This window comes from Rhinopithecus bieti, unplaced genomic scaffold, assembly GCF_001698545.2.
Source record: "Rhinopithecus bieti isolate Rb0 unplaced genomic scaffold, ASM169854v2 scaffold_42532, whole genome shotgun sequence".
Taxonomy (NCBI): domain Eukaryota; kingdom Metazoa; phylum Chordata; class Mammalia; order Primates; family Cercopithecidae; genus Rhinopithecus; species Rhinopithecus bieti.
The window spans coordinates 3,021,787-3,049,684 of NW_016818301.1; the positions used below are offsets into that span (position 1 = coordinate 3,021,787).

At 51.6% G+C, this 27,898-nt stretch overlaps 1 protein-coding gene across 5 annotated transcripts; it reads left to right on the top strand.

The window, feature by feature from the left end:
* CSF2RB (colony stimulating factor 2 receptor subunit beta) lies at window positions 1-27,898 on the top strand. Of its 5 annotated transcripts, none has more exons than XM_017856897.1 (14): window positions 1-93; window positions 9,124-9,371; window positions 10,341-10,464; window positions 13,118-13,311; window positions 16,539-16,696; window positions 16,776-16,944; window positions 17,502-17,637; window positions 17,800-17,957; window positions 20,230-20,384; window positions 21,286-21,448; window positions 22,806-22,896; window positions 23,085-23,142; window positions 24,011-24,114; window positions 24,844-27,898. In XM_017856897.1, the coding sequence occupies exons 2-14, from the start codon at window positions 9,296-9,298 to the stop codon at window positions 25,967-25,969; spliced, it is 2,712 nt and encodes a 903-aa protein (XP_017712386.1). In that variant the 5' UTR covers window positions 1-93; window positions 9,124-9,295; the 3' UTR covers window positions 25,970-27,898. The 5 variants fall into 5 exon arrangements, with proteins under 5 accessions (XP_017712386.1, XP_017712388.1, XP_017712387.1 ...); XM_017856899.1 differs by having other exon boundaries at window positions 20,245-20,384; XM_017856898.1 differs by having other exon boundaries at window positions 13,121-13,311.

Consider the following 27,898-nt stretch of genomic DNA (forward strand, 5'->3'; position numbering starts at 1 on the left):
GTTTCCTGATGACGTCAACATGAATAGGAAGTGTAGGAGGCTCACACTGCCTAGAGGCTCCAGAAGAAGGCTGGACTCTCCGACCGCATAGAGGTATGTTCCGGCATCCAGGAGCAGTGCTGAGGGGTGGGGTCAGAGCAGCGGGGAATGTGGGGAGTCCAGGATGGAAAAGGACAGGGGGAGCCTGGGGGGCGTCCTGTGGGCAGCTGTGCTCTGGGGACTTGGAGGACTTAGGGCTTGGCCTCTTGGGATGACCTGAGCCCAGACTCCTGGGGCAGCCAGTGGGTAGGGAGGCAGCCAGAGGTGCCAAGCTGCTTTGGTGTTGTACCATAGCTTTGGGGAGGACTCAGCCTCGCCAGTGGGATCTGGTTGGTCCTGGTGGGAAGGATGCCTAGTGGGGTGGAGAGAGCTCAGGGCTGGGAGTCAAGCAGCTATGGTCTGTCTTCACTTTGTCACTAAGATGCTGGTGGTAGTGAGAGCACCCCCTGTCCACCCTGGGCTTCTGTCTCCTCATTTGTGGAATGGGGAGCATAGATAGTCTCTGACATCTCGATTTAGAAACAGAGAGAATGCATGCTCGTGTGTTTGCCTGTGTGGGCATTTGTGTGTGTGCCTCTGTGTGTATGTGCATGTGCGGAGACACTAAGAGGCAGAGGGTGAAACCTGGAACCTTGCTGTGCTGAGGCCCAGAGCTGGGTGCGATGTGGCTTCGGAAGCTCACTTTGAACTTGAGAAAGAGCCCAGCCCTTTGCCCAGAGACATACCAGGCACAATCCAGCAATCTCTCTCTTTCTCTCTTGCTCTCTCTGTCTTTTTAGTTATGACACTCTGCCCTGCTTATTTGGGTTGCTGATGTGTGTTGGTGCCCAGGTGTGTGTGTTCTGTAACCAAGTATGTTGGCTGGGTGGGTAGGTATCTGGGGTGTCTGCTTTAGGGTGTGTGCAGGCGTGCGTACTGGCCCTGAGAATGAAAGGGCAGGTGTTTTACTGGGACCTTGTCAGACCGGTGCTAGTGACGAGCTGCATATGTGCAATTTTTAGTCTTCAAAAACCCTGCTGTTATATTTTGTATAGCCAAATTCTAAATTTTTTCTACTATCTTTCCTGCTTTTTAATCATTTTATAATGAGTGAACATTTCCAATTAGCTTTTGGTCACTCTTTTTCTCATCCTGCAGTTTTATTTATACTGTTCCAGTGTACAGATACACCAACACCACAATTTAGTTCATAAGCTGTATAAGGAATGTATTTAATGCTAAACAAGCAACTATGCAGAAACCTGCCTTCATGAAAATTAGAATAATCTAGAAGTATGTAGCACAAGAGACAAAGTCCCCAGCAATTTCTTGTCTGTAGTTCCATAGCTTACTCTTCTCACCACATGTATTCTTCCAGAACATTTTCTAAGCATGATACAAGCATGTAGTTTTTCTTTCCTTTTCTTTTCTTGTTTGTTTTTTGTTTTGTTTTGTTTTTGTGATGGAATTTTACTCTTGTCGCCCAGGCTGGAATGCAGTGGCACAATCTCGGCTCACTGCAACCACCTCCTCCCGGGTTCAGGTGATTCTCCAGCCTCAGCCTCCTGAGCAGCTGGGATTACAGCCCCCAACCGCCACCAGGCCTGGCTAATTTTTGTATTTTTAGTAGAGATGGGGTTTTACCATGTTGGTCAGGCTGGTCTTGAGCTCCTGACCTCAGGTGTTCCACCTGTCTCAGCCACCCAAAATGCTGGGATTACAGGCTTGAGCCACCATGCCCGGCTGGTAGCTTTCTTTTTTACAGAAATGGGATTATTTATGTATTATTTTATATATATTATTTATATATATATTTCTTTTTTTTAACTTAATATTATATTTTGGAATATTTCAAAATTTCTACAATGATACATATAGATCTAACTTGTTAAGTAACCCTAAGAAATACGTGGCATTTATTAGGATGGGTACACCGCAATGCATCTAATCTCATGTTGATTGACACCTGGATTGTTTCTAATTTTTCCACAGCTACGGAACTGTTTCTGTAGACTAAATTACCAAATGCAGAATTACCATGCAAGAGGTTGTGCGTTAGAAATTTAATAGGTATTGTTAAATCAGTCTCAAAGCAGTTGAGCTAAGCTGACATTCCCACGTAGTGCCTAAAAGGGCCAATTTACCTTTAGAGAAATTAATCAATCTTCTAATTTTTGTCCAATATTATGTACAGAAATTCTCAATGTTGCTTCATTTTTTTCTTCCCCTGATTATGAGTGAAGTTGTACATTTTCTATATGTAGATTGGCCATCTGGATTTCATTTATGATGAACATGGAGAAATTTTTGTTCATCTCCTGTTGAATTCTCTTTTACATCTTAACTTTTGGAGTGACTCGTTTATTATGTATATTAATAATCCATTTATATATGTTGAAAATATATTCTCCCAAGTTATCACTTAGCTTTTTCTTTACCATGTTTAAGATGTCTCATGTCATATAAAATGTTTTCATTGTTAAGTCAAACCTGTCATTACTTTTATATGGTTTCTGGTTTTGGTGTCTTGTAAACCTCTGAGATTACCGGCGTCTTGTAAACCTCTTTTCACTTTATGATTTCTGGTTTGGTGTCTTGTAAACCTCCAAGATTACAGAAAGAGTTTTAATAATTTTACTATTTTGGTTTTGACTTTCAGATTTTTAGCCCACCTAGAATTTAGAGAGGTGAATAATGTGTAAAGTAACTTTTAAAAATAATTACCATCTAATTGTCTTAACATTGCTAATTATGAGTGTGCGGTTTCTCCTCTCTTCAATGATTCGAAGTGCTCCTATTACGTCCTAGGATTCTATACATACTTTATTATTTTCCTTATTGTTTTCTGTTCCATTTGGCTACCACTACATTCCTTATTATTTTTCCAGGGAATGGAGCAAGTCTCTCACCTCCGGTTTGTTATAATTTAGAATCAGTTTGCCAAGGCCGGGCGCAGTGGCTCATTCCTGTAATCCCAGCACTTTGGGAGGCTGAGGCAGGCAGATCCCTTGAGGTCAGGAGTTCAAGACCAGCCTGGCCAACATGGTGAAATCCCATGTCTACTAAAAATACAAAAAATTAGCCAGGCTTGGTGGCGTGCACCTGTAATCCCAGCTACTTGGGAGGCTGAAGTGGGAGAATCGCTTGAAACCGGGAGGCAAAGGTTGCACTGAGCCGAGAGCACACCACTGCACTCTAGCCGGGGCAACAAAGTGAGACTCTGTCTCAAAAAAAAAAAAAAAAAAAAAAAAAGGGGGGGGGGGGGGGGGGGGGGGGGGGCTCACACCTGTAATCCCAGCACTTTGGGAAGCCAATGCAGGCAGATCACGAGGTCAGGAGATCGAGACCATCCTGGCTAACACAGTGAAACCCCGTCTCTACTAAAAATACAAAAAATTAACCAGGTGTGGTGGCAGGTGGCTGTAGTCCCACCTACTTGGGAGTCTGAGGCAGGAGAATGGCATGAACCTGGGAGGCAGAGCTTGCAGTGGAACCGAGATCGCAGCCACTGCACTCCAGCCCTGGCGCGACAGAGCCAAGACTCCGTCTCAAAAAAAAAAAAAAAAAAAAAAAAAAAAAATCAGTTGTGCCAAGTCCATGAAGTATCTTTTTGGAATTTTCATGTTGATTGCATTGAATTTAGAGATTATCTGAGGGACATTGGCCACTGGAAGTAAAGACAATAGTGAGAGCCTCTTGTGTGAGGCTTTTATGGGAGGACACTAACGTGCCCCCTTGGCTCTGACATCGCCTTTGGTTTCTGGCAGACATTCAGTGATGCCAACGTTTCCTCCAATGCCTCCTTTGCAGGGTTTGTTTGTTCATTTAACCAGAAAAGTCTTGTTTATTATTAAATATTTAGGAGCATCTTTCAAGATCAACTTATCCTTTTTTCCGTTTTAATCTGTTCGCCTGTTTGTTTCAATCATAAATAGATTTCTCGAGGGTTCTCCTACAATGTATGGAGTGCCCTCTACTTGGCCATGATGTCTTCTTTTAAAAGTCTTTGTCAGGTTGACCTATGAAATTGTTTGTTTCTGGAGTGAATTTGTATTTTGCTTTTTTCCCCCTAGTTTTTATTCCTACCATTCAATTTCTTCATAAGCTTGGGAATGTTTTATGTGTGTGTTTATTTTAAGTAAGAAGGTGTTTGGTTTTTCTCTTCTCTTTTCTCTCTCTTCCTTTCTCTGTCCCTCCCACCCCTTCTCTGTCATCCTCCTGTCCCCATGCTTACTGTGCATTCTTAGTGATTTTTAATCTTTACATTTTTAAGGATTTAAAATGTACTGAACTTATATTTTCTGGGTTGGGCACAGTGGTTCACGCCTGTAATCCCAGCATTTTGGGAGGCCAAGGTGGGCAGATCTCTTGAGGCCAGGAGTTTGAGAACAGCCTGGCCAACATGGTGAAAACCGATCTCTACTAAAGATACAAAAACTAGCCAGGCGTGGTGGTGCATGCCTGTAGTCCCAGCTACTCAGGAGGCTAAGTCACAAGAATCGCTTGAACCCAGGAGGCAGAGATTGCAGTGAGCCGAGATCATGCCATTGCACTCCAGCCTGGGTGATGGAGTGAGATTCTGTCTCAAAAAATATATACATATTTTTTTAAAGAAACCGTATTTGCTACCAGCATTTGGGTTTATTTAGCACATATATGCTCTTCCAAAACAAGAGGAGATCTTTAGCAAGTTTTCAGTTCTCCTCCACTCTCCACCCCAGCCTCACAGCCAACTCCCATGTTAAAATCATCTGAGTTTTGGTTCAATATTCTTCTTTACTTATCTATAAGTGTGACTGGTTTCTTTGCCTCAGTATTTCAGCCTCTCTTGGATTTTTTTTTCCTGAAATATAACCTAGAGTAATTTTTTTCAGAAAAGATTTGAAAAACTTTCTTTGTCCTTACATATCCAAAATTTTTTGTGTCCTTTAAATGTCAAAGAAAACTTGGCATTTTGTGGTTCTAGGTTTAAGCATAATTTTTCCTTGGTATTTTCAAGACATCTATTTAAAGTTCAGAGTCTCTCACGTGAAATCTCTAGCCAATCTGGCCCTTGTCGCATTCAAAGTATCCTATTTGTTTTCTTCTGGAAGCATTTCTAGGATTATCCTCATATTCTTGCAAGATGTAAAGTTTACCAGTGAGAACTGGGTTTGATTCTATTAAAAGGAATCTTGGGAGTTAACTCTGATGTCTGTCCCCTACTATAAAACCCCATTGTAGTAGCCCCCACCCCTTGAATACAGATTCCTTACTGTCTTTAAAAAATATTTTACAAAGGAATCTTGTTCTTTATTGAGTGGCCTGTTGTCTCCTTGAAAGCCCTGAGAAGCTTTCCCCATTTGCTGTTGTATCTGTTTGGTTGCACATGGAAAATCCCTAAGCAACAGTGGCTTGACAACATAGAAGTTTCGTTTTCCCAGCATATAAAAGAGGCCCAGGGGTAGCAGTTTCAGGTTAGTATGGTTGCTCCAGAGTGAGACTGGGAATCCAACTTCTTCTCTTTCTGTTGCATCATCTTCACATATGACTCCCATCCTCAAGGTAACCTCATGGTCCAAAACAGCTGCTGAAGCTTCAGCTATCGCCTCCAAGTTGCAGGTTGGAAGAAGGAAGAAAGACAGAGGGACAAAAATGAACCTCTCCCACCTGAGTCAACTGCCATCGAGCAGCCTTTTTTGGAAGACATACACAATGTATCTACTCTCACCTCCTTGGATCACATTTAGTCACTTGACGGCACCTACCAGCAAGGGAGTAGAGGAAATAAAAACTTTTTTTCTGTGTAGCAATCAACTCAGCTGAAACCTTGGCTTCTGCTGCCAGGAGGAAAGGGACACGGTCTTCCACTGTCTTTCAGACTAGGTGGCTGACACTGTCTGCCATACCTGCTCTTAATTCTCTCCACCCCCTGCTTCTGGATGCTGGAATTTTTGAATTTCTTTCCCAGGTCTAAACTTTTCTCTAAGACTTTTCATCTCCTTGACTATTTGCTCTATTTTATATATCTATCCTTTTCATTTGTGGTATCCCTTCTGTGGTCTGACCCATTATTGATAGTTTGTTGTTTTGTTTTTTTGTTTGTTTGTTTTTTTTGAGACAGAGTCTCAGGTTGGAGTGCCATGGCAACTGTCTCAGCTCACTGCAACCTCTGCCTCCCAGGTTCAAGCAATTCTCCTGCCTCAGTCTCCAGAATAGTTGGGATTACAGGCGTGCGCCACCATGGCCAGCTATATATATATATAATATAAATATTATATTTTTAGTAGAGACAGGGTTTCACCGTGTTGGCCAGGCCAGGTTGGTCTCAAACTCCTGACCTCGAGTGATCTGTCTGACTCGGCCTCCCAAAGTGCTGGGATTACAGGCATGAGCCACCACGCCCAGCCTTTGATTGATTTTTTTTTTAATTATGGATCTCACATCTTCAAATTCCAAGAACTCTGTTATTTGCATAGAAGTGCCTTCTTTTAAATGGCTATGATTTCTTAAATCTCCCTGAGGATGCTGATTTAAATGTCGTAATGTACTCTTTTATTTTTGCTGTATCTGTGCCTGTCTGTAGAAGCGTCTGCTGGGTTAGTGTATGTCAGAATAGATGTGCGCTGTTTTGACATTTGGGAAATGGAATCACTATTGGCATAGAGGTCAGGGACAGAGTCTAGAGGTAACTCACCGTGGGCTTGAATCCCAACCTGTTCCTTACCAACCATGTGACTATCGACCAATTATATAACATCCCACCCGTTTTCTCATCTACAAAGTGGAGATTCTAGTGGTAACCTACATATGGACGTATTCATATCCATGAAGCCTTTTGAATAATGCCTGGTTCAAGGAAAACACTGCAATATTGTCAGCCACTATCATGAATTCTCTCTGTATAGGTGAATGTTGTTTGTACTCTTTAATGATATTGATTTGTTTTCACCTTTTACACTAACCTGTGCTCCATAATTCTAGTTGCTATGGTCTATATGTTGAAGTGCTCCCAACTTTATGTTGCAACCTAATTCCCAATGTGAGAATATCTGGTGGTAGTGCCTGTGGCACCCTATAGAATACCCCAGCAGGTACCCTTGCTCCTTCCGCCACGTGAGATTACAGGGAGAAGACTGTGAGGAACAGGCCCTCACCAGATATTGAATCTTGAACTTCCCAGCGTCCAGAATTATGAGAAATAAACTTTGTTACTTGTAAGCCACTCCATCTGTGGTATGTTGTTAGAGTAGCCCTAAGGGATGAGTACGTTGGTGCAAAGATTTTCTGTTTGCACTCTGTCCTTTGCTTTTATGGTTCAGTCAGTTTGATAAATTACAGAAGATTTCACTTTTATGTACTTCTGCCAGCCTTTGTCTCTGTGATGTCTCCTATGCTTTTAAACTTAAAGAGTTCAAAGGCATTCACTCCTCTGGTTTGCAGGTTTCATAGGATGTAACATTTTACATTGAAATTTGTAATTAACTTGTTATTTGGGGATTGGTGTGAAATGGGGTTTTAGATAGGCATTTTTATGTTGTTATTCAATAATGTTAGCATTTTTTAAATTGAATATTTCATCACTTCACATTGATTCCTGATTCCTCCTTCATCATGTATTAGTACATTCTGGGGTCAAATAGAGTTTGTTTCCAGCCAGCATGTCCATTGATAGATTCTGTGTGTGTGTATGTGTGTCTGTGCATGTATCTGTAGGTATGTGTGTATGTCTGTGTGTAGATGGTATATGCGAGTGTGTACGTGTATGTGTGTGTGTTGTGCATGTGTATGTGTGTGCCTGTGTGTGAATTTGTGTGTATATGTGTAAATGTGTGTGCATGTTTGTGTGCATATGTGTATACATGTGTGTATACATGTATGTATCTGTGTTGTTCGTGTATGTGTATGTGTGTCTGTGTCTCTCTGTGTGTGTTTGTGTGTATGTGTGCGTGCATGTTTGCATGTGTATATGCATGTATATAGTATATATCTGTGTGTGTGTCTGTGCCGCAGACTGGAGTCATCGGTGTGCTCTCTTGTCTCTATGTTGTCTCGTGCGCATTTGCTATCTTGGCTTGCCTGTCAACCTCCCGAATTAATTTTTCTTAAATGCCACGTTCTCTCATCCTTTATTAGATATGCAAATAGCACTCTCTGGCCTATTTTGCAAGAGCCAATACATCCACATCTTCAGTAAGCTGCTCACTTTCTTTGGAGCGTATCGTATTTTTGTCTCAGAGCATTGTATGTAGTTCATGCCTGCAAGCTCACAAATCACCCACCTTAAGTCTTCCTCTGTCTGCACTGCTTAATTCAGTCTCTATATAAGGGAGTGTTGCCTCAACGTGGGCGATGCCCTTGCCGGAGCAAGAGCTGCACTTTGCAGCTTTGTTTAATTAGTGCCACTAAAGGCGAGGTTAATATACCACATACAAATAACAAAATGTATTGTGTGCAGTATATAGAGAGATGTCGTGCCACAGTTATTGTATATGTAGCGTTGCTGTAATGGTCGTAGATGTAAACTATCTATATGTATCTAGTGTGTGTGTGTGTGTTTGTGTGTGTGTGTGTTTGCATGGGCATGTTGAGTGAAGCTTCCAGCAATCTTCCAGAAGAAAAGGAGCCACAGTTGTCTGTTCTGCTCTCTTGGGTACTTCCCAGACCAGTGAAATGAAAGGGAGGAAACCCCCGGCCTCCGAGGAGAAAAGGGAACTGGCAAGCAGAGGGTGGGGGGATGACGGTAAATGGAGCAGGGGTGGGGAGAGCACAGGCCCTGTGGAAGCGAGGACATGTGTGTGTACGTGTGTTCATGTCCAGGGGATGACACTGTGGCATCCAACAGCCGTGGACCCGCAGCCCACGGGGAGCTTAGTAGGAGTCAAGTCCCAGGCCTCCCTCTCGGTCGCTCTGCTGTCTAGCGCATTGCGCAGTGGTAGTGTCAGTGACTCAAGTGGGGGCCCAGTGCCTCAGGCCACGCAGTGCATGTCCATTGCCTTCATGTTGCAGGACACTGAGGGGTCATGCATGAGGGCCATTTCTCTGGGTTGTCCCCACAACATGGGTGGTGTCCCTGGGACACGTGGAAGGGGAGGGGCAGCTCACTGCTGACATCTCCTTCTGCAGGCCTGGAGGAGGCAGAGGCCAGGAGGGAGAGGTCCCAAGAACCTGTGAAATGGATCTGGCCTGGCTCCCAGCTGGGCAGGAACACAGGGCTTCAGGACACTGAGGACCCTGCCACGCCCATGGCCAGCACCCACCAGTGCTGGCACCTGCCTGTCCAGAGCTGACCAGGGAGATGGCACTGGCCCAGAGGCTGCTCTCCATGGCCCTGCTGGCCCTGTGCTGGGGGCGCAGACTGGCAGGGGCAGAAGGTGAGTCCCGTGGCTCCCACCCCTTCCCTGTCCCCTCCTCACTGCTGCATCCTGGGGAGGGCCGCAGCGTACCCCCAGGACCCTGCCCACCAGCCCTCCTCCTGCTCCTCTCCCTCCGTCTCTCCCCCTGGCCTTCCCTGGGCCTCCCTCGCTTCCCTCTTCCTGCACATTCCTGCTCATCCTGTCCTGGAAAGTCCAGCTGAGCGTGTCTGGCTTCCTGGCCCACATTTCTCAGCACGGCACTCCTGGCCCCCAGCCTCCAGGATGGCTGCTCTGGCCGTTTCCCTGTCCCTCCTTTCCCAGCAAACACTCTCTGCACCTCAGTGGTTCCCACCTCCGGGACTTTGCTCCTGCAGGTCCTCGGCCGGGGTTCTCTCCCTGCTTCAGCCGCTAGCACCCTCCTTGTGCCTGAAGGCCATGCTGGGATGCTCCTGGGTTCTTGAGGTGAAATGGCCCCTCCCAAGGGCTCCCAGACTCCCAAGGGCTTCTGTGACAATGCTGGGACCACAGTCCCCTTAACAAATACCAGGCTCCCGAGGCTGGGGACTAGAGAGCAGGGGGGAGGGCGCAGGGTAGGACTCTGCCACACTGCATCCCAGGGCTGAGTGTGTGCCCCCTCCCAGGCTGCACAATGGGTTCAGGGGCCAGGCCTGTGCTTGATGCATGTCCCTGTCCTGAAGGTGGGGGAGGGGACCGTGCCCAGGAACAGCACACAGCAGAGGCCCAGAAAGTGTGCTGAGAACCAACAGAATATTGCGCTTCTGTCGGGAGAGGAGGGTCTGCAACCAGGAGCCCCCCATCGGGCAGACCCCCTTCCCAACTCAGGGCACCTCTGCCTCGCCACCTGGTGCCTCTGCAGGGACCTGGGAGACCCCTCCCCAGAGCTGGGCATCCCAGAGCAGCTGGGGGTGATGGTGACAAGGGTCCCCACAGGAAAGAGAGGTCACCCCCGCCTACCCCTCTTGTCAGAGACCATCCCGCTGTGGACCCTGCGCTGCTACAATGACTACACCAGCCACATCACCTGCAGGTGGGCGGACACCCAGGATGCCCAGCAGCTTGTCAACGTGACCCTCATTCGCCGGGTGAATGAGTGAGTGACGCTGGGTGCAGGGTCCACGGGCAGGGGCTACAGTGTCCCCTGTGCCTGGCGTGGGATGGTGGTGTAGAGAGGGACCTGTCAGGTCAGCCTCAGGGTGGAAGTGGACAGAGGACAGAGGAGAAGGGAGGCCCTCTTGGGAGCTCCTGCCCTGCCAGGCACCTGCCAGGCCGGGCGCTACTGTCTGACCTGGGGTTTCTGTGGAGTACCTTCTACACACACTCACGTTGTTGATGATGGTGGTGGTGACAATGGTGACAATCTTCTCTTATTTCGTCACAATTTAACACAATTGCCCCACATGTCCTGTCTTAGTTCCTCCTCACTGTGAGGTGGGCAGGGCCAGGCCATGATGCCCCAACTGTGCCACCGCCTGCCTGCCTGTCCAGAGCAGAGCAGGGCGAGGATGCTGGCCTGGGAGCTGGCCTGGGAGTTCACAGATGGGGAAACTGAGGCCCTGGAGGTGAAGTGCCAGTCCTGGCCACAAGGTAGGGAGTGGCAGAACAGGCTGTGGGAACGTGTCTGGGAGGGGGCTCCGCGCTCTCCCCGGGTCTCCCTCTGCATATGGGCTGCGACCTCTCTCACTCGAGCTCTCCTGGGCATGCGCCACACGGGAAGGGGACCAGCATCGCTCTGGGGTGTTGGCCAGGGTCTAAATCAGCCTTAAATGAAATAATTAAACAACTGGAACCAGAGAGGCAGGTGACAACCCATTGGAGGTCACGCCAGCATTGGGGGGTGGGACCGGCTTTGCCACCCCCCAACCCCTCCACCGCCTTCAGTTCTTCTGGGCACCTCTGTCGGACCTTCTCCATTCTCCCCAAAGACCATCCTGCCCCTCCCCGTGACCTGCTTCCTGCTGCTCTGACACAACAGGGGACCAGGGAGAAGCTCCCTCCCCACTCCACACTCACATTCCCCACTGCCCGCCGCCGGGGCGTGGGCCTGGACCAGGGCACCTATCTAAGGCCTAAGACCTGATGCTGTCTGGTCCTGTTGCTCAGGAACATCACGGCCCCCAAGTCCCTACTCTGCCCTGTGCCACCCACTGTACCCTCTCCCAGGATCTTTCCCAATCGCCTTGCAAACCTCAGATGCCCACAGGAGTGCAGCGCCTGGGCATCTCCTGACCTGGCAACCCTGCGGCCCCTCTTTCTCTGTTTCCTTTGACAGAAGCATTCCCTACAGAGTTGTCCACACTCACCACGTCCAGTGTCTTTCCAGCCATTTCCTCCTGGGCCCACTCCCCCAGGATGCTGCCCCCACCAGGCCACCCAAACTGCTCTGGTCCAAGTCAGCAAATGCCCCTGGGAACAGGATCTCATGGTTGGGCCTCCGCCTTCTTCCTACTTGACCAGGGGCAGCCCCTGACAAGGAGGACCACCACGGCCTCCCTGCAGTTCCTCCTGCACCTGGCTCTGCCCACAGCTCACCCAGCACCCCCAGGGCCCTGCCCACCCTCCTCTTTCTCCTTGTCTGCTGCCTCTTGGTTCTCTCGGCTGCCAAGGGTGAGACGCCCAGGCCTAGTCCATGAACCTACTCTGCTGTATCCACTCTGCAGACACACCCTCAGGCCCTGGGGGCATCTCCCAAAGTTCCACTTCCCCTAAGCTCCAGGCCTCCAGGCTCGCTAGCCCACACTTCCCCTAAGCTCCAGGCCTCCAGGCTCGCTAGCCTCTCCACCTGTCACTTAAACAACAGGCGTCTCCGACTCCAAATGTCCTCAGCCAAAGTCCCGCTCTCACCTGAGCTGCGTTGCTGCCTCCATCTTCCCCATTTCCCTTTCTAAATGGGAGCTCCTAGTGGCTCAGGCTAAACAACAGGGAGGATTTCGTTTTAAGTCTCTTTTGCCACCATTCCTTCCTGACTGCTACATCCCTCCACCAGCAAATGCTGCCAACCTTATCTCAAGCAGAATGTGAATCTCACCCACACCAGCCTGACTAGCCTGGTGCACGCCACTTCCTGTCACCTGGATATTCCAGAAGCCTCCTAACTGGGTCCCCTGCTTCCAACGTTGCCACATTCCCACCTCAGTCTATTCACAACTGAGGACCCTCAGGAATCCTTTCAAAGCATTCCTCAAAATCTACAACACCTTTCCTCAGAACTGTTTCCCACTCACTCGCAGTGAGATCCAATCCCGTCACGTTGACGGATGGGTCTCCTAGACCTCCCTGTCACATGCTCTACTCCCTGCGCACTGGTTTGAGGCCAAACCACGCAACACACCAAACTCTGCCTGCCCCAGGGTCTTTGCACATGCTGTTCCCGTTTCCTGAAATCCTCACAATTTGCACAGTCCCTTCCTCAATGCCTTTAACATTCTGCCCCCAGGTCACCTCCTTAGAGAGGCCTGCTTGTCCCATATTTCAAATCGCCTCCCCAGCCCAGCCCTTACTCCCTCCTCACCTGCTTCTTGCTTTATTTATCCACATGAAGTTCTCTCCACTGCTCACGCTACACGCTTTGTTCCATGCGGGTCTCCTTCTCCCAGGATGGCAGCTCTGGGGGCAGGATTTGTGTGTGTTTTGTCACTGCCTGGCCCCTGATTCTGGACAGAGCCAGGCACGTGGTGAGCACTTAGTGAACCTTTGATGAGTGAGTGATCCCCATACACCCTGGGCTAAGCCATGTCCTCTCCCAGCAGGGACCTTCCAGAGCCAGTGTCCTGTGACCTCAGTGAAGACATGCCCTGGTCAGCCTGCCCCTATCCCCGCTGCATGCCCAGGAGATGTATCATTCCTTACCAGAATTTTGTCGTCACGGACGTTGACTACTACTCATTCCAACCAGACAGGCCTCTGGGCACCCAGCTCACCGTCACTCTGACCCAGCATGGTGAGGGGCTGGGGACCCCGCCTGGGGCTTGGTTTCCTGTGTGGACAGGGGGGCACCAGGGGTGGCCCAGGGAGTCTTCAAGGCAGGAGACCGTGGCTTGGGGTTGGGTGAGGGTTTCTTGAGGGATGAGGGTGTGGTGTGGTTACGTGGAGGCTTCAGAGCAGGGACTGTATGAGGGGCCCCTGACAAAGGCTTCTTCTATGCCCCTGGCTGCTACCACCTCCCACTAAGCCATGGGCTTCCAGCACTGCAGGCTTCCCTTGAAGAAAACCGTTCTCACCACTCACTTAGAAACCTACCCAGTTAAAAAACTCTGTCCGCTTAGTTGTTTCATCTCATCTCTGAAGCAACCCGTTTCCTGGATGTGGCCCTTGAGGACCAGGAGGTCAGATGCCTCCTCTGAAGTCCGCCCGCTGAGCAGTAATGACAGAGATGGGTCAGCCTTCCCAGGGGCTTCCTGCACGGTAGACAGGGAGCTTCTCTCCTCCCTGCCCTGGAGGAGGGACCCCGTGTGGGCTGCAATCCCACAGTGGTCCATGAAGCCATCTGTGGTCTAGGGTGGGATAGATGATCATTTTATATAGTTAGGTTTTATTTGCCTCTATAGTAGAAAGAAATATAACCCGCAGTTCGAGGTCCTGGATTCAAGGAAATGGTTGCTTAGAGTGAAGCTAAACCTAAAAAGGAACATGTTTTATGAAAGTTTTCGTTGACGTCGCAAAAACCCACGCCAGTGGCAGGCTGGTAGGAGGAACTGCAGGCTGTCATTGGAGTCTCAGAACCACGGCAGGCTTGGTGCTGTTACTGGTGCCTTTGGCTGCTGCTGAAACGGAGACAGAGGGAGGTGACTAGTCCAGGGCCTCTCTGCTGCTGCTGGCAGAGCTGAGATCCAGCGCAGGATGGTCTGGGTCCTTGGTCCTAACCACCAGCCCAACTGGTGCTCTTTGCAAGGGTCACACGGAAGGAGCTCTGACCATGGCTTCCTGCCCCTTTTTTTGTCACAGCATCATTAAGCCACTGCCAGAGGAGGGGATGGGTTAGGCCACCAGGAATCCATCAGAAGCAATGTTTCCACACATGGGTTTGATGGACACAAGAGTCCCTTCCTTCCCAAGAGCAGCTCAGGGTGCCCAGGCTGGAGAGAGGAGAAATACTATATGTCGTCCACCGTGAGAACTTACTGACAGCGGCGGGTGGGTACCTCATGCAGGGGATAAAGGGCAGGGTCCCTGGAAGATCAGCACAGGCTTCCCAGAAGGAAGAGCTTTGCAACTCAGATCTGAAGGGTGGACAGGAGAGGAGGGCAGGAGGAGCCTCTCTGGCAGGATAACAGCTGTGCAGAGGCTGGGGGATTGGAAGGGCACGGGCGGCTGGGGAACCTGCTCTCCATTGTGCCTAGGAAGCGTCAACTTCAAAGGCTGGGCGGTGGTGGGAAGAAGCAGGAGACACAGGCAGGGACCTGGCCCCGGAGAGGCTTCTGTCTCCTGCAGTCTCAGGGTAGAGGGGACCCTCTAGGCATGGAAAGCACTGAGGGGAAATGCCATGATCAGATGTGGGTGTGAGAATGCTGGGGACAGGGGACTTACAGGGTAGATTGGAGGAGCAGGAGTTGGGAAAGAAGTTGAAGCCCAGGATGTGACCTCAAGCACTCATTCCTAGAAATGACGAGGACACAGCTGGCTAGGAGATGGGGACATGAGGGCAGGCAAATCAGAGTTCGGATATACACACAATTCATTCATTCAACTCTCTTTCCTTGAGCACCTACGTATACCAACAAAGCTGTCAACAAACCAGCCAGCAACCCTGCCCTTGGAGCTTACAGCCTGGAAACCAGGAAGGTTTCTAGGATGATGGAGACAACTCAGATATAGGGAGAGAAGTGTGGCCCTTGGCCTCCTGGAGCCTGTGTTGAGCGGTGAGGTAGGGTCCAGCCTAATGCAGACTAGCAATGAATCAAGGAAGCTGGGGGGTACTGGGCAGGTGACAGGCCTGCCTCTGATCTGCTCTGAGGCTCTGTCTGGAGACCTTGGACATTTCACTTCCTCTATGAGTTTCTCCATCTGTGAAATGAGCTGGTGGACTAAACCTCTTGAGTTGGTTGAGCAGGTTTCTGATGGGGCTGCCAGTCTGTGCAGTTTGTGGTAGCTTCCAAGAGGGCTCTGCCGGGAAGGACTCCCCCTCCATGACAGCCTCGGGGGTTGGGAGTGCAATGACCCATGAGGGACGCTGTTCCTGGCTGTGGGTGGGGAGGGGCGGTTCCTCTGCTGTGTGTCTGCCGTTCTGGGTTGATGATTCCTGACATGCTCTAACATACCATAGCCCATGTCCAGCAGAGAGCACTTACCTCCTATGTGTGAGGGTATTTTTGTTTGAAAGTCATCCCTCGGCAAGCAGACACAGAAATGCCAGAAACCAGGTGCCATGTCTTCATTCTGCATTTTCTTGAACAACCCAGAGTTCCCAGGAGATGGGTGCTTGCCTTGTGGCTGCAAGGATTTCATGAGAAGCCCCAAGGTTGCCTACGTGTATCCGTTCATTCATTCACTCATTCACCTTGCCCTGTAATTCACTAAGCAGCCGCATCTCAGCCTGGAGATAGGGAAGGGGGTCAGGACCAACCCCACCCACCCCCATCTCCTCACCCCTTAGGGAAGGCAGACACAGAAACACAGGAATCCCTCGGCTGTGGTAAGACCTGGTGGAGAGAATTCCACTGAGCTATGGTGGCAATGAGAGAAAAAATAAGGGATTCTGCCTGGAGATGCGAATCCGAGGACGTTCCTAGAGCCAGAGGCATTTGCCCCGAGCATTGACAGCAGGAGGGACCCTGGGCAGGAGGAAGGGAGCTTGGACAGCAGGAGGGGGAGGCCTCTGAACCACAGGCCCCTCTGCTGGCAGGAGCCACCTAGGCCGCAGCATGGGCAGTGGGGAGCCTCAGGACAGAGGAGGCTCCATTGAGAGTTTCCTCGCCAGCGCCTTTTAGGGAGCTCGGGTCATATGGGCGTTGCAATCGGCCCGGCTTTCCATTGCTTTCATGTTGAAACGCTACAGTTTTGCAGATGAAGGGCTGAGGCCCACAGAGGAAATGGGTCTTGCTCAAGGTCCCTCAGCTGCTGGGGGCAGGGGTGGCCTGGAACCCCCCTGTGTCCACACAAAAGGCCACGCAGGCCCTGACTGCCCCCGAGCGGTCCAGCCCTTAGGTGCCCTTCACTTCCCCCCTCCAGTCCAGCCTCCTGCGCCCAAGGACCTGTGGATCAGCACCGACCAGGACCACTTCCTGCTGACCTGGAGTGTGGCCCCTGGGAGGCCCCAGAGCCACTGGTTGTCCCTGCGGGATCTGGAGTTTGAGGTGGTCTACAAGCGGCTCCAGGACTCTTGGGAGGTAGGAACCACAGCCAGCTCTGCCCCAGCCCAAAGGGATGGGCGGCACCCCTCCTTCAGCACCCACTGTCTCCTGACAGGATGCAGCCACCCTCCTCTCCAACACCTCCCAGGCCACCCTGGGGCCAGAGCACCTCATGCCCAGCAGCACCTATGTAGCCCGAGTGCGGGCCCGCCTGGCCTCAGGCTCTCGGCTCTCCGGACGTCCCAGCGAGTGGAGCCCAGAGGTTCGCTGGGACTCCCAGCCAGGTAACGGAGCCAGAGCCCAGGAAATGCCCCGTGGTGGGAGGGTGGGCTCATCAGGAGCTCCTGGCACAGCAGGGTTCCTGGGCTCCACCTGGGGGCTTCCCAGATCTCCTGCTGCCATCTTTCCAGGAGCCTCCCTGGGCTGTCCCACCTGTACTGTGATTGCTGCCCAGTAGGACACTGCATCTGTTCACTTTGGGCTTCCCGTTTCTGCATGCTCTCTGCCACCGGCAATTACAGTAGTAACAACAATAGCACTATTAGCAGCCGTGTGTTAATGGAGGCTACAGGATGTGCAGGGCTTACCCACGTTTTTCTGTTCAATCCCCAAACACTGAAACTTAGATACTGTTTCCATTCTCTGGGAGGGTGTGCAGGTGCACGGAACTCTCTCTCTCGGAGCTGTTGGACACCCAGCTGGCAGGTTCAGGCTGAAGTTTCAGTCCTGGTCTTTTGACCCCAGAGCTCGTGACCTCTGTGATGAATCACACGGAGGGCACCTACCGAGAACTATGGGAGGGATGAAGGAGGGAGTGCATGAGGACCTGTCTCCCTCCCAGGGGACGAGGCCCAGCCCCAGAACCTGCAGTGCTTCTTTGACGGGGCCGCCGTGCTCAGCTGCTCCTGGGAGGTGAGGCAGGAAGTGACCAGCTCAGTCTCCTTTGGCCTCTTCTACAAGCCCAGCCCAGATGCAAGGTGAGCATCTTTTTTCTCCGTCTCCTCCCCTCCTCTTGGCCTTGCTCTCTCCACGCTTCCTTCTGTCCCTGGGGCCCCAGCAGAAGCCACAGCCCACCCCAAGCTCTCCTCCCTCCCGTGTGCCCTCCCTCCCCCTGACCTCAGCTCTGCTGTGCTCCTCAGGGAGGAAGAGTGCTCCCCAGTGCTGAGGGAGGGGCTCGGCAGCCTCTACACCAGGCACCACTGCCAGATTCCCGTGCCCGACCCTGGGACCCACAGCCAATACATCGTCTCCGTTCAGCCAAGGAGGGCAGAGAAACGCATAAAGAGCTCAGAAAACAGTGAGTTTGCTCCCAGCCCGCTGTGGGGATGGTCTGGGACTAGCCCACCCTCACTGTGTAACCCAGATCAGCTCAGGGTTCCTCCTGGCCAAGTCTTCATGTTTGTCACTTTCAAAGTGATGCAGTCCAGTGACCAAAAGTGAACAGAGATGCAATGAAACCACGATGGCAGTGGCCGAAAACAGGAGCAGATCTTTTAAACTTCTGATCTCTTGTCCTTTTCTTCTGCTTCCCTCTCCTATCCTGCAGCTCTCCAAATCTCCACCGCTAGCCACACTCTCCTGGTCCTGTCACCAAAACCCTCCCTTTCATTCCTCGTTGGATTTTCCTCTTTCTGATTTCCAAAGTTCCCCGCCGACTGATATTCTTCCTTTAATGTAATTGATCTATGATGTACTTTTCAGCTGGGGTCTGTGGTGTGTACAAATAGTGTTGATCCTTGGAGTTTAATATGCTTCATTTCTGTGATGTAACAAAGACCCCAGTGCAGTGGGAAACTCTCACATTGTTTCAGGATGACCAAGTTCTTCCATCCAGTCTTTAGCATGTGTGAAGGGCAGAGGCCAATTTGTCTTAGTTACCTAGGTATGAATTTATCATTAACTCTCTTGGGATCCTCACTGGAAAAAGGAATTCTGATTGTTCAAACGCACAGGATATATTAAGGGCCTCATATAATGCCTGGCACATAAGAGGCCTCAACAAATTACAGGCATTCATATTATGTTTATACTGTGAAGGCATCGAGGTTATAAGCATTCTCTTTTTTCTTTTTTCTTTTTTTTTTTTTTTTTTTTTTTTTTTTTTTTTTTTTGAGATGGAGTCTCACTCTGTCACCCAGGCTGGAGTGCAGTGGCCGGTTCTCAGCTCACTGCAAGCTCCGCCTCCCGGGTTCACGCCATTCTTCTGCCTCAGCCTCCCGAGTAGCTGGGACTACAGGTGCCCGCCACCTCGCCCGGCTAGTTTTTTTTTTGTGTGTGGTTTTAAGTAGAGACGGGGTTTCACCGTGTTAGCCAGGATGGTCTTGATCTCCTGACCTCGTGATCCGCCCGTCTCGGCCTCCCAAAGTGCTGGGATTACAGGCTTGAGCCACCGCGCACGGCCCTCTTTTTTCTTTTGGGTAGACTGAAGCTCAGAGAGGTTGAGTGAGTTACTTAAAGTTGCACAGCTATTAGTAGGCCAATCAAGATTAGAGTTCAGAACTTCTGAGTCCCTGCCCAGTTTCTGCTTTCTTTACCCTTTGCCTCTTTCAACTTGTGGGTCTGCCGGCCAGGTGGGAGGTGCTGTCTGCAAAGGGCTTTCCCCTTCTCTTTGGCCACTATCTCGTTGGGGAGAGGCCTCACCTAGATGTTGTTGAAGGCCTGCTACAGCTGCTGTATTGGGGATTTTCTGGTGATGAGAACGTGTGAATGGTCCTGGCCTTCAGCCATCTCCCTACAACACCTCTGGGACTGTCAGACAAGAGAGCCCATCACACTGGTGGGGTCGCAATCTTTGTTCTACCACTGCTTACCTGCCTTTCCTCAGGGCAAGTTACTTAATGGTTCTGTGCCTCAGTTTCCCTGTCTGTGAAAAGTGAAGGTTAATAGCACCCACCACATAGGGCTGTTAGAATTGAGTGGAATAATTCATGTGGAATAAGTATGTATAACAGTGCCTAAAACATAGTCAGGCTGGGCACAGTGGCTCACACTTGTATTCCCAGCACTTTGCGAGGCCAAGGCAGGTGGATCACAAGAGGTCAGGAATTCAAGACCAGCCTGGCCAACATGGCGAAACCCCATCTTCACTGAAAATACAAAAATTAGCTGGGCATGGTGGCAGGTGCCTGTAATCCCAGCTACCTGGGAGACTGAAGCAGGAGAATCGCTTGAATCCGGGAGGCAGAGGTTGCAGTGAGCCAAGGTTGCACCACTGCACTCCAGCCTGGGTGACAGAGTGAGACTCCGTCTCAAAAAAAAAAAAAAAAAAAAAAAAAAAGCCGGTTGCCTAAAAAAAAACCAACCCATGGTTTTTTTTTTTTTGCAAAAAAAAAAAAAAAAAAAAATAGGAGTGATGCAAGCACTGGGCCACATCGCTACAAAACAAGTGTATCTCAGCATCTCCCAAGAGGATACCACTCAGGTCAAAACATGATATAGTGAAGTGGGGATGAAAAGGATGAACCATGGACAGAACCTCGGGTCTTGTGCCAATGGAGATGGCCCCAGTGTCTAGCATGAGACACGGGGAATGTTCTGTTGGAGGGTGGGTGTGATGACTCTCCTAAAAGTGTCCCTCCCTCCAGTCCAGATGGCCCCTCCATCCCTCAACGTGACCAGGGATGGAGACAGCTACAGTCTGCGCTGGGAAACAATGAAAATGCAATATGAACACATAGACCACACATTTGAGATCCAGTACATGAAAGACACGGCCACGTGGAAGGTGAGGGCCTTTGCCCGGGGAGGGGAGAAACACTAGGGAGGGCAAGAGAGGAGAAAGCAACCAGAGGTGTTCCACCTGCAAGGCATCAGGCCCTTGGCAGGTGACCAGTGAGAGGTAGCCACTGGGACGTGGTGATCACTAGGCTGTGTGGTCAGCAGGTCACTGTCCCATCTCTTGGTGAAGTAACTGAGGTTCGGAAAAGTGGCGTGGCTTGGCCAACATGAATAGCTGACCCTGAGTTCCCAGGCAACAGAGGACCCTCTGGGCAGGGAGGGGTTGAAAGGCCCCTGGGAAGAAGGTTTTCAAAAGTCGTGAAAGTTTGGGGCTATTTCCTCAGAGGAATCTCATCTGGACACACATGGGGGCTCAGACAGAGCTGCTTCTGATGAGTCGGGGGTGGGCCCAGGCCAGGGCTCAGTCCCTGCCTCCAGAGCCCAGAACAGAAACCACAGAACCAACCCCAGACCTTCAGACTAGAAATGAGGCAACTGAGGCTAGGAGGGAGGTGAACCAGTGGTGGAGCCAGTAGCAGGCCCTGGGGTCCTGAACTCCCATTCTCAGGGTCCAGAGTCCAGTCAGCCTGCACTGCATTCCTGGAAAGGCCACAATGTGGGTGTGCTGAGAAGGCTCAAAGGATGGTGGGACAGGTGGCTTCAGGGTTCCGGGCCTCAGTGTTGTCAATGTCAGGGGCTGCACTGAGAGGCGGAGTCCCTGGTGCCATCCGAAGTGCTTTCCCTGGGTGGGCCCTTAGGGAGGATCCACGGTGGTGAGAGAGAAGCCACAGCAGGCCTGGGGCAAGGCAGAAGCTGGGAGCCAGAGAAGCTGAGGGTCCAGGTGGGAGGGATTTGCAGCTGCTCCCACAGGCACCGGGCCAGGCCTCACCCTCAGCGCCAACCCACAGGACAGCAAGACCGAGACCCTCCAGAACGCCCACAGCATGGCCCTGCCAGCCCTGGAGCCCTCCACCAGATACTGGGCCAGGGTGAGGGTCAGGACCTCCCGCACCGGCTACAATGGAATCTGGAGCGACTGGAGTGAGGTGTGCTCCTGGGACACCGAGTCTGGTAGGTGAAGCCTGGAGTCCAGAGCTTCTGGCCAGGACCAGCTCGTAGTTTCTCACTGCCATATAATCCCCAATGCAGTAGCTGTAGTAGGCCTGCAACAACTTGTTGGTGAGCCCTCTCCCCAATTAGATGGTGGTCAAATAGAAAGGGAAGGCCTTTGCAGACAGCACCTCCCACCTGGTCGGCAGACCCGCAAGTTGAAAGAGGCAAAGGGTAAAGCAGGCAGAAACTGGACATGGAATCAGAAGTTCTCCATCCACTCTTCATGAGACAGTGCAGCTGGGCAGAGAGTGCAGGCTGTGTGGGCACAGAGATGTGGGGCTCCAGACCCCACCCCATTCAGGCCTCCTTCCCTCCCTTGGGCCGCTAGTCATTGGAAAGTGACACCTGGTGTGCAATACAGACTGCAAGTGAGGACTTGAAGGAGCAGAGGAGAGCAGATCTCATGATCACTCCTCCTTTAAACAGGGACTTAGACCTCTGTTAATATGGCCCTTGATTTCTTAGCTTTTGGGACTACCAAGTTTTTGTGGTTGCTCTGCCAGAGTTTCCTGTTACCATGGAAGCAAGAAAATCTAGAGCCGCAGACTGGGTCCTTGGACTGCAAGGTTTTGCTGTGATTCCTTCATCTTCCCACCTATCTGCACTTGCCTCGTGCACTGACCCCTCACCTTTCACCATAGTGACCACCAGGGGACTCCTGTAGAACAAGACAAGTCCAAGGGGTGGTTTCAGAGACAGTAAGGATACAGGAGATATTGGGAGCAACCCAAGTGCACAGTCAGGCTTGGTAGTGGCAGGGGCCCAGGGAGAGGGCCACAACCAGGTAGAAAGGAGGCCGGACCAATGGGCCCAAGAGAGGAGCAAGAGGGGAGTCCTGGAGGAACCTGGCCTGGGAACTCAGGGCTGGGCAGCAGGAGGGATCAGGGGTCTCCAGAAGGGCCTTTGCACCTACTGGTGTCTCTGCCAGCATGCCTTTCCCCATCTCCACCTCTCTAATCCTTCCTATTACTAGAGGCCCAGCTAATATGCCACCTCCTTCAGGAAGTCCCCTGTGATTGCCATGAACTGTGTGGTACTTGCCCTCCCTGTAGCACCTCCTGTGCTGTAGATCCCGGACAGGATCTGACCCTCCTGTGTCCTCCCAGCACTTTGAACACTGTAGGGGGTTCAGACCAATGCCCTTCTCAGCATGGATCTGGCCTCTCTCTGCTAATCCCCCAAAGCAGTAAGTTTCAGAGCCCTAGGCCTGCACAGAGCAGGGTCTTAGGGAATACTGCGCCAACCCCACTCTCTGCCCTGAGGTCGATTTCCCTCCCCGATGCTGACACTCCTCTTCCTCCCCGGCTGCTGGAAGTGCTGCCCATGTGGGTGCTGGCTCTGGTCGTGATCTTCCTCACCATCGCTGTGCTCCTGGCCCTCCGCTTCTGTGGCATCTACGGGTACAGGTGAGGGGACTCTGTGGGGCTGGAGGTGGTAGCCGAGACCCCAGAGGGCACCAGGGAATCCCACCCAGCTCCCTCCAGGTCCTGCCCTGCCACTCACTTCCTGGGCTTCAGTTTCCCCTCTGGACATGAGCATGGGAGCAACTGGCCCTGAGTTCTCTGATGGCTGTCACCTCCCTGGTGTCTTCCAGGCTGCGTAGAAAGTGGGAGGAGAGGATCCCCAACCCCAGCAAGAGCTACCTGTTCCAGGTAGGAACTGGCTGCGAGGGGTGGGGTGGGGGCTTCTCTGTTCCTGCCTTTCTTGTCTCTGTCCCCACCTCCTCCTTCCCTTCCAGTGGGTTTTGGGTGGTAGGGATGTAGGTGGATTGGAGAGGGGCTTTGGGAGCTTTGGGAGCGGGGCCAGCACTTGGAAATTCATTCCTGGGATTCCCTGGAGTGCCCATGCCTGGCCCTGCCTGCCAGAGCTCTGCATGGAGCCCAGTGGAGAGAACTGAGTGTGGGGCTGCCCGGGACAGGGTGGGCTCACAGGGGGGGTTCCTGCCACCACGATGGATGGGGTGTCAGGAGGCAGAAGGGCTCCCCGAGGACAAGACACCTGGGCTGAGCTGTGAGGGTCCGAGTGGTGCCAGGTGGCAAAAGTTGCTCAGTCAGGGCATCTCAGGCTCAGGGCATCTTGAGGGTGGAGACGGAAACCCTTCAGGAAGGGAGCTGAGGGCATGGGACAGGAGGCTGGGGGCTATGTCGGGAGGCTGAGGTGACCATAGGGAAGACACCAGCATGTGGGTGATGGGAGCCCTTTAGTCAGGCAGGCGGGGCCAGGGATCTCTCTTGGCTGGTGTGGAGGAGAAAGGTGGGCGAGCATGGAGACAGGCACCCCAGGTTAGAAAAATCACAGGAAAAGGACCCTGTCCTCAGGTGTCAGGGACATGCGGGAAGTCCCAGCCCCTATCTGGGCCTCACTTTGCTGGTGTCAAAAGGCCATGGCCAGTCCTGAAGAAGTGGAGATGCTTCTCTTGTCTGGGGGCTCCTTGAATCCCCCTGCACCCCATCCCCTCTGCCTTGCCCCACCTCGGGGGCCTCCTGATGCCCACAGGCCCAAATGTCTCCGCCCTTGCAGAACGGGAGCTCAGAGCTTTGGACCCCAGGCAGCATGTTGGCCTTCACCAGCGGGAGCCCCCCACACCAGGGGCCGTGGGACAGCCAGTTCCCTGAGCTGGAGGGGTGAGTGTCTGGGCTCATGGATCACTCCTGACCTCTGGGGAGCATACGGGGAGCTGACCCCATTATGCAAATCGGGACTCAGGTGAGGTTGTTTGTGGCTCACTGTGAAGGGATCCAAGGGGGCAGGTTTGCACTAAAGCAGGAGGCACCTGGGGTGGATGTGAGGAAGAACTTCCTCTTTCCAGGCTAAGGAGGGCCAGACAAAGGAAGTGACCAGAAGTGAAAGAGGGAAACAGATGGCCTTCTCCCCTCCCCTGTTGGCTCAGAGGCGTCAGACTGCAGAGGTCTCACGGGATAGCTGGGGCTGTAAACTCCCGGGAACTCAGCGCCTGAGCCGGCAGCTCACCACCGACTCGGCAGGGAGAAGGGGGTGGCACGGTTGATAGAATGATGGAAGGGTGGCCCGGTGCACAGGCTGGGCATGAGCCTGGTGCTGAAGGAGGATGCACTTTAAAGTCAAAAGGGAGAGGGCTCCAGCCTTGCAGAGGAAGACCTTGAGCTCAGCATGGAGGATGGAGCTCCTGAGCCACAGAGAGACTGAATTCATGTCCCGTGTTCTTCTCTGGGGCCCCTGCTCCCTCAACCCTGCCCCGCTCAGGTTCTCACTGTGAGCTCTGGGGGACATCAGGGCTTCCAGAGAACCATCTCCACCCCACCAAGACCCTTGTGCCTGAGCCGAATCATCTGCGCAAGGTGGTCCCAACTCTTTGGCCCATGTTCTTCCCACAGGGTGTTCCCTGTAGGATTCGGGGACAGCGAGGTGTCACCTCTCACCATAGAGGACCTCAGGCATGTCTGTGATCCACCATCTGGGCCTGACGCGACTCCAGCTGCCTCAGATCTGCCCACAGAGCAGCCCCCCAGCCCCCAGCCAGGCCCGCCTGCCTCCTCCCACACGCCTGAGAAGCAGGTTTCCAGCTTTGACTTCAATGGGCCCTACCTGGGGCCGCCCCACAGCCGCTCCCTGCCTGACATCCTGGGCCAGCCAGAGCCCCCACAGGCGTGTGGGACCCAGAAGTCCCCACCTCCAGGGTCCCTGGAGTACCTGTGTCTGCCTGCTGGGGGGCAGGTGCAGCTGGTCCCTCTGGCCCAGGCGATGGGACATGGCCAGGCCATGGACGTGGAGAGGAGGCCGAGCCAGGAGGCTGCAGGGAGTTCCTCCCTGGAGTCCAGGGGAGACACTGCCCCTCCTGCTCTTGGGCCAAGGGTGGGAGGACAGGGCCCAAAGGACAGCCCTGTGGCTGTACCCACAAACTCTGGGGTTCCTGAGGACCCTGGAGTGGCCTCTGGTTACGTCTCCTCTGCAGACCTGGTATTCCCCCCACACTCAGGGGCCTCGGCGGTCTCCCTGGTTCCCTCTCTGGGCATCCCCTCAGACCAGACCCCCAGCTTCTGTCCTGGGCTGGCCAGTGGACCCCCTGGAGCCCCAGGCCCTGTGAAGTCAGGGTTTGAGGGCTATGTGGAGCTCCCTCCAACTGAGGGCCAGTCCCCCAGGTCCCCAGTGAACAATCTTGTCCCCCCTGAGGTCAGAAGCCCTGTCCTGAATCCAGGGGAACGCCGGGCAGATGTGTCCCCAACATTCCCACAGCCCGAGGGCCTCCTTGTCCTGCAGCAGGTGGGCGACTATTGCTTCCTCCCAGGCCTGAGCCCTGGCCCTCTCTCACCACGGAGTAAACCCTCTTCCCCGGGACCCTGTCCTGAGATCAGGGATCTAGACCAGGCTTTTCAAGTCAAGAAGCCCCCAGGCCAGGCTGTGCCCCAGGTGCCCGTCATTCAACTTTTCAAAGTCCTGAAGCAGCAGGACTACCTGTCTCTGCCCCCTTGGGAGGTCAACAAGCCTGGGGAGGTGTGTTGAGACGCTCAGACCTAGACAGGCAAGGGGATGGAGAGAACTTACCTTCCCTCCCACCTGACCTTCCTCAGTCATTTCTGCAAAGCCAAGGGGCAGCCTCCTGTCGAGGTAGCTGGAGGCCTGGGAAAGGAGTTAGCCTTGCTCCAGAGCCCTTGACCTTCGGCAAATCACTTCTCTCCCTGCGCTCACACACACACACATGTACGTGTACACATTTTTCCCCTCAAGTTAACTTATTTGTAGGTTCTGAATTATTAGAACTTTCTAGACATACTCATTCCATCTCCCCCTCATTTTTTTAAATCAGGTTTCCTTGCTTTTGCCATTTTTCTTCCTTCTTTTTCCACTGATTTATTATGAGAGTGAGGCTGAGGTCTGAGCAGAGCCTTGTCAGACTGAGACGCGTCTGGTTGTGTTTAGGATTTGTGTGGGCTGCCTGTCCCCGGCAGGTGCTGATGCATATGACATGATTCTCATCTGGGTGCAGAGGCGGGAGGCACCAGGTGGGCACAGTGGGAGTTGGGGCTTGGAAGAGTGGGAGTGGCACAGGATTGGGCATGCTCAGTGAGGCTCAGGGAATTCAGACTAGCCTTGATTGCCATTCTGAGAATGGGCATGGTAATGCGGGTGGCGGGGTGCAAGGGACGTACATGAGAGACTGAGAGCTTCTGGGGAGCCCTGCTGGTGATGTCTGCGGGACCTCCAGTCCCCTGACACCCCATGTCATGTAGAGAAGTTAACGGCCCAAGTGATGGGCCGGCTGGTGGGACCTGGGAAACATCAGGAGAGGAGTCCAGAACCCACGTCTACTGCAGAAAAGTCGGGGGAAACTGCCTAACAAAGGAGAATGCCCCAAAGACATATATGCTTTAGGGCCTTTGGTCCAAATGGCCCAGCTGGCCACTCTTCCAGATAGACCGGGCAACTCTCACTCCCACCGGCCACAGATGAAGGGCTGCTGGTCAATGCCTGGGCCTACACCAAGGATTACGTTTCCTTTAAATCTTTGCCTTTCAGATACATGAAAAATAATGGCATTAAATTGCTTTAATTTGCATTATTTTTGTTATCCAGTTTGCACATTTTTTATAGGCATCTTAGGCATTGATTGGTGTTTTTTAACTGGGCCAAGCACATTAAGGTTTTTCTTCTGTTGGGTGCTATCATTTTCTGATTAAGTTTTTTCAACTATTAACATATGGTCTTTCATGGATGATGGAGTGTTTTTTCCCCAAATCTGTAGTTTGTCTTATAATGTTGTATTTGAGGTTTTATGGTGTATAAATGTGAATGCTTCTGTAATGTCAAACTGATCCCTAGTAAACTCCTTCTTCACTTTTACTGTCAAATTTACAAAGGTCTTCCCACTGCAAAGCAGCGTTTGTCCTAATTTATATAATTTTTTCTCGTTCATTTTGTGTTTCCAACTTTTCATGTAAAATTTTAATTGTTTTTGAATGTATGGATGTGAGATGGAGGTGCCTTTTGGTATTGAAATTCTTTTTCCATGTATCTGAAGTGTTACTTTTGTGATATAGGAAGTTCTTGTATATGTACTTCATCGGCCCCTAGGCTTCCTCTTTTGTTACCTCATTCTCTCTATGGCATCCACCATTTTGATTGTTCTACTTGTATATGTTTTCATAAGTGGTTAAGCAAGTGTTCTCGTTGCTTTTGCTCTTAAATCCCTGTTCATTACAGCAATGTTGGTGGTCAAAGAAAATGATAGATGACTTAAATGTTCAATGGTCCTGAAATTCATAACAACATTTTAGCACATTGTAAAGTAGAATCCTCTGTTCATAATGAACAAGATGAACCAATGTGGATTAGAAAGAAGTCCGAGATATTAATTCCAAAATATCCAGACACTGTTAAAGGGGAAAAGTTGCAATAAAATATCTGTAACATAAAACAAAGTGAAACCCTGAA

What these genes read in the sequence shown, in the direction of transcription:
- CSF2RB (XM_017856897.1), top strand. Translation starts at nt 9,296, where the DNA reads ATGGCACTGGCCCAGAGGCTGCTCTCCATGGCCCTGCTGGCCCTGTGC. An exon ending in CGTCACTCTGACCCAGCATG is followed by an intron (nt 13,312 to 16,538) that starts GTGAGGGGCTGG and finishes TCCCCCCTCCAG; the next exon opens with TCCAGCCTCCTGCGCCCAAG. An exon ending in TGTGGCATCTACGGGTACAG is followed by an intron (nt 22,897 to 23,084) that starts GTGAGGGGACTC and finishes GGTGTCTTCCAG; the next exon opens with GCTGCGTAGAAAGTGGGAGG.